The sequence below is a fragment of the Athene cunicularia genome, assembly GCF_003259725.1.
Source record: "Athene cunicularia isolate RWA chromosome 26 unlocalized genomic scaffold, athCun1 chr26_part2, whole genome shotgun sequence".
In the NCBI taxonomy this organism is placed as follows: Eukaryota; Metazoa; Chordata; class Aves; order Strigiformes; family Strigidae; genus Athene; species Athene cunicularia.
In genome coordinates, this window is record NW_020799137.1 from 818,165 (window position 1) to 824,164 (window position 6,000).

Sequence of the window (6,000 nt, forward strand, 5' to 3'; positions counted from 1 at the left end):
TAGAAGGCACTGCCTTCTTATACTTCTCCTTTGAATTTCCTCTGCCAAAGCCCAGTATGTAGCTTTGTTTCTCACTAATTATTTCTGCCAGAGAAGTGCAATCTAATACCTGTCACTGATGTAGCTATTGGTAGAAGCAAAAAGGAGTGATAATAAAGGATAACTACCCAAACTGGATGTTATAACAGTGTGGTCTTACTCTTCTGCCTTTCCTGAGCATCATTCTCAGATGTGTTGTTGTAGTTAGGATGGAGTTCATGGGGTGTTTTTCCCAGCAAACTCCCCTTGTCTTTGGGAAATGTCAAGCTTAATGTCTTTTGACTCCTGCATGAAGCTTGCCATTGTTTTCTTCTTCCTGTAGAAGAGCAAATTCACCCCATTCTTTAAATACCAATCTATCGTTTCTGAAGCAGAGGGCAGCACAGGTACCTTCCTTTATAAGACTAAGGAGAGACCTTCAGAAGGCCTGTGCCTGGTAACACTGATGAATGATTACAGCTAGCACTCCAGTCTGTGGCAATATATGCCTTTTGTTTACTTGTCATTATTCTTTCTTTACTATCGTTCAGAAAATCTTTTTTGACTTAACTGTAGCCTGAGCAAGGGCAAAGTGTGTTTAAGTGTTATGAAACTATGCCAGCCAGCCAGAAGCCTGCAGGGCAGTGATTTGGAGAGGTGGTCTGGGTGCTCATCTGTAGGCTGCCTAGGAGCAAGGCATGAGGAGTTAAAGCTGGCTCTGCCTCTTAGTTGTGCCCTGAAAAGATCGAGGGATTAAGTTCCTGAATGTGATAGAAAACTAATGATTTTTACCTGCTGAAAGCCACACTGAGAGTATAATTGAAGAAAAATAGAAACAGCTTGACCTCATTTGGGCTTCTGTATGTAGTTGGACCCCTTGCTGTTGGGGAGCCAAGTGTGTTTATTCAGTTGAGTTCCTGAATTAAGAGCCCATGAAGATTTTTAGTAGTTATATAGATAAAGTTGGGAAGTTTTGTGTAGCATTCTCTAAACACTTGCTTCTATAACATATTTACTGTGGTGTATTTTGAACTTTCTTCTTCACTTCTAGTTTCTCCTGTTCTGCTTGAAACACTGCTGTTCAAAAATGAAGAAAACTACTGCCTTTCTTTCAAAGCTGCCTGTGCTCATTTTTTCACTTCTTTAGCAACCTTACTACTTGACCTCCTAGGCTCACTGACTGAGATGACTTGTCTGATCTGTTCACTTCCCTTGTCTTGCCCATAAGGTAGTATCCAGTTTCTTAAGGGACCTTGTTTAATCGTCTCCAGTGGCTTTTGCTTTGCCCAGTTTGATCTTGGGCTACAGCTGTGAGTTTTACAACAAGCTTCATAAAAGATGACTGATGCATTTCTCTTCCATGCGATACCTGGGTGCTTTAGCTAGCAGGTTCTTGGTTTCTGTCTGCTTCTCTGCTTTTGATGGCTCTTTACAGGTTACTGAAGATGAGTCCGGCTTTATGGGAAGCTTGATGGAAGGATTATTGGAAAAATACATTTTTCTCTGTGCCTTGTAGAAATTTAAATCTCTGTATAGCAGAGAAAGAAAAGCAAACGTGTTGGAAAGTGGAGTGTTTGAGTGCACCAGAAGTAGTAAGCCCAACTTTAGTTTGCTTGTGCGTATTTTAACTTCTTGTCTCTCTTCCGTTAAGATTCCAATACTGAATATTCAGGTGAAAATATTCCCGGCGCTCTGTACTGTTGCAGGAACCATATTCTCCTGTACAAACTACTTTGGTGTAATCTTCACAGGTGGAGTTGGCAAAAATGGATCCACTATAGCAGTAAGTACTTCATTCTGCTAGTTACTCTTCAGCACTCTCTGGCTTTTCAGCCATGTCTTTAGCTTTTATTTAACATAATACCTCCTACATGTGAAATATTTTCCTTTCACTTCCTTGCTGGCTTGGGAAAAACAAGTTGATATTATCTGCATAGTAGTTTTAGGAATCAAGAGTTTTAAAACTTTCGCGTGATTAAAAGTGCTTGTGGTACTTTGATATTTGCTTTAGAAATTAATCATATAAAACAGGTTATACAAACACACACCCTCCCGGAGAGTTCATAGAAAAGTCCAATGCAAAAATCTATTCAGAAGAAAGATCATCAGGAAGATTGGTTATGGTTTTGATCTCTTTAAAAGATCGGTACTATTCATATTACCAGTGAAAAAGTACGGGTGGAAGTATCTGCACAAGTGCCTTCTGTTTTAGGAAAGGTGGTGATTGATTCTGGAGCCCCAGGAGTTTTCCAAAAAGCAATTCTATACCAGTCTAATAATTATTTGCTACCTAGAAGGCTGTTTTAGTTGCTTTCTAGCTGGCACAGACAACGGAATAGAAGTACCGTCTCCTGTCACTTGCTAACAGCGTTAGCCACTGGCCGTGTGACACGTGTCAGAACTGTGCACTTCTTGCTGCATAAAACCTTACTTTCTCCTCCAACACAAGAAAGATTCAACCACATTCTCAGCTGATACTCAGGTTACATCACACTTTGTTCTTGTTAGTACCAGTGTTCAAAAAGACATGTTTTTAATGTGACTTTAGTTAGAAACCACCCGTTGCATGTCACGTGAGCCTTCGGCTTATTAAGGTTTCTTTGCAACGTTCACCTTTTGTTAACCTAATGGTTTAACTTTATCTTGCTGTAGGGAACGAGTGTCCTTTCACCTTTTCTTCATATTGGGTCAGTGATCGCATTAGCTGCAATGATCTACAAGAAATCTGCTGTGCAGCTCTTTGAACGGCATCCTTGCTTATATATACTTACTTTTGGTTTTGTATCTGCTAAGATAACAAATAAACTAGTGGTAAGTGCACCAAAACATTGGATTTTCTTGTTGTAGTAAAACTTTCTGTAGATTTTCAAGTTCTCTGGTTATTCCATTGACTAACTTACATCTGTGTGTGTACTGAAGTGATACTCATGCTTTACTTACTTCCAGTAGCTTGCAGGTGTAGGGGAGCCTTTCTTCTGTTTGCAAGAGGAGTAGTAAACCTCAGGCTGGTGCCATGGTTACACAATCAGTGCCAGTACAGCTTACAGTTGCCCAAGTACTGTTTCTCCCCCTTTCCCTGCTGTTTATTCACGCTTTTGCAGAGTATTTATGCACATGTGTGATGAGCTGGGCTGGCACAAGGTTGGCTGAAACCCCCCTCAGATGTAGGGGCAGAGGGGAGGAAAGTTTAGGAAAAGGAGAGAACGTGTCACAGCTGCTGAGGTTTGGAACAGTTGCTTAGAGTTTACCTTAAACACTCGAAGAGAAGTCATGGTTAAGGTTATTAACAGGTTTGAAGCAGGGAACAGATGCAGTGCTCTCAGGAGAGGAGCCCCAGCTGAACAGAGCGAATGAGGGGTTAAACTGCTGCCCCAGCCCTCCCAGTTCTGCAGGCAGGTGGTGTGTTGCCCCATGAACTGGATCAGTGTGGGGCATAACTCTCACTGGAAGAAAAGTTTATTTCTTACTACACAGTCACACCAGTTCTGCTGGTAAAAGTGAGGCTGTGGCGTAGGACAGCCTCTGTGCGTGTGGGGGAGGGTGGGAAGGTCACCCTTGGACAAAGACATGATCAACAAATTGTAACCAGAGGGAGCTGGTGACCCTTATGGGACGGGAACAAGTAAGTGGAGTGAGAGGAACACCAAGTGTCTGATTTTTGAAGATCTAGCAGCTGTGAAGTTTTGTTTCTAGGCTCAACTAAACCTTAAAATTTACCAGTCTACTTCCATTTTACTGTGTTGTTTCTGGCAGGAGGAAGAGTTTGTGGGCTGGAAAATGTGTTAGGGTGTTTTGTTTTTTTTTTTTTCTGTAGCTACATTCTTTGTTCTACTAAAAGATACTGCTCTGCAAACCTTGCATCTTGTGTAGCTGTAGTCTTTCATGGTTAGAACAGTATTGCTGCTGCAAGTACTCGATCTCACAGTAATGTGGCTTGAGCTGTAACTTTTTTGTCTTTGTGTATTCTGAAATCACTCTGCCTTGGCTGGCATATGTTAATTTCTTAAACTTCCCTTTTCTTAAATGTAGGTCGCACACATGACCAAAAGCGAAATGCACCTGCACGACACAGCATTCATAGGCCCAGCACTGTTGTTCCTGGACCAGTATTTTAACAGCTTTATTGATGAGTATATTGTACTCTGGATTGCCCTGGTGAGTGTGGGCTCCCTTTGCTTGTCGGTAATCACTGCAAACATTTGTGTGCTCTTTCCCAAATATCATTTGTGTTGGTTGAGCCAACAGGGTGATGGGACTGGGAACCTGCTTTACTGAGTTGATCTGAAATAAAGCTAATGCAGAGAGGTGAGCGTGGTTCGCTTGGTGCATAATTTGAACAGTTTTAAAGCAATGTAGCGAACATTCAAAGCTTAGAATAGAGTATTTTGAAGATTTGTGTCGATGTGTTGTTAGCAAGGGAATATATTATGCGCAGTACAAGTGTAGCTCTTCAAAGCATGTACTTCTGTCATTACTAGCAACACCCATTAGGGAAAAATATCTTGTTATAGGTGCTTAGCAAGTGTTATCTACCAAAACACAATGTTAACCTTTTAATAAAATGGATATTTTATGTATGGTTATTACCATTCAGAGTTATGAGGCATTTAACAGTATCAATATAGTTGCTGTAACTGTTTTCCCCTCTCTGACTCCAGAATTAAGAGTCTGTATCTGGAAGAAAGCCCCCTACCTAGAAACACTTTCTTCACTGAGTGATTATTCCTACAGAGTTAAAGATTTAGTTTATGAAAAGAAGACCCCAGTGCTTTTATTCTGAAGTATGCAGGTGGTGTTATACTCTTGCTTCATAGTCTATAATGTCTATAATTAGTCTGTAATCTAAATGTGTGTAACTTTTTTACCTTTGGCAGATCTTTTCTCTCTTTGATTTGCTCCGATACTGTGTCAGTGTCTGCAATCAGATTGCTGCCCATCTGCACATCCACGTATTCCGAATCAAGTCCTCCTCCACGCATTCTAATCACCATTAGTAAATGGGGAGTCACCATAAGGAGAAATAAGAAAGAGTTGGTTTTCTACATGAACAGATGTGAAGATACGTGGGAGACTAAGGCAAAAAGCAGATAAGAACAAAGTAATTTATAATAATCAATGTTGTGTAACTTTTATTCTTTGTTATCAGTAACACTCCTTAACTAGTCTCCTGCCTGAGAGAGTGAATTCCAAGTACACCCTAGTCAACTCTACACGTAGTCAACTCTGTTGGTTCAAAGCCCGGGAAAGCATGCAGGGAGTAACGCTCTGTCTTTGTAATTACCTTGATTACAAATTAATCTATATATGGTGAATGGATCCCCAACAACTGAAGTTTCTAATGTAGTATAATTACAGCTGCAATACGACTTGCTTTTAATTTTAATATTTCATCATCTCTTAGTGAAATACTTGTTTAGTGTCCACTTGAAATTTATTTACTAAAGACCTGAGCTGGTAAAAACAGAGATATCGCACTAGCTTGTGTAGCTGAAGCAGCTGTCCAGGTTTGAGTCCAGACTGATGTGGTTCTTTTGCTTATGCATTGGTGATAAAGCGTTTTTTTGCTAAAGAATGATGTGTTGAACAGGGTTCTGCAAGCAGAAGGGGTGACCGGCATGCAAAATAGTGTGGTATCTTTGTCAATTAATTTTATTTTTTTAAATAAACATTATCTAAAAAGACAACTTATTTCTCAATTTTCTTCAGTGGAAAGACTATAAAAAAAATTTTACTGTTTACTTTTTTATGTATAAAATTTAAGCAAAATTTCCTTTCTGCTCTTAATAAATAAGAATTCTGAGAGCAACAGTTGTCTTCAGATCTGTGTGTTGCTCTGTCCTACTTAGATCTAAGTAGTACACTCCTGCTAGCTGTTTAGAAAGCAATTTTGTAATGCTTTTATGTGTATAGTGTTGTCAATCCAGGATCTCCAAGAGCTTTCTCTGCTACATAGTGCAGTAAGTTTGGGGTGGGGCTTTTTTG

The 6,000-nt window shown here is 40.0% G+C and overlaps 1 protein-coding gene across 9 annotated transcripts in view; it reads left to right on the top strand.

Annotated features, from left to right (window-relative positions):
• The window catches only part of CEPT1 (choline/ethanolamine phosphotransferase 1), a 31,980-nt gene extending 26,256 nt beyond the window's left edge, over positions 1-5,724 (top strand). For all 9 annotated transcript variants that reach the window (XM_026864554.1, XM_026864557.1, XM_026864556.1 and 6 more), the window contains 4 exons: positions 1,670-1,801; positions 2,671-2,829; positions 4,048-4,173; positions 4,893-5,724. In XM_026864554.1, coding sequence (XP_026720355.1) covers positions 1,670-1,801; positions 2,671-2,829; positions 4,048-4,173; positions 4,893-5,012 — 537 coding nt within the window. In that variant the 3' untranslated portion in view covers positions 5,013-5,724. The remainder of the gene's footprint in view (positions 1-1,669; positions 1,802-2,670; positions 2,830-4,047; positions 4,174-4,892) is intronic.
• The last annotated feature ends 276 nt before the right edge of the window (positions 5,725-6,000 follow it).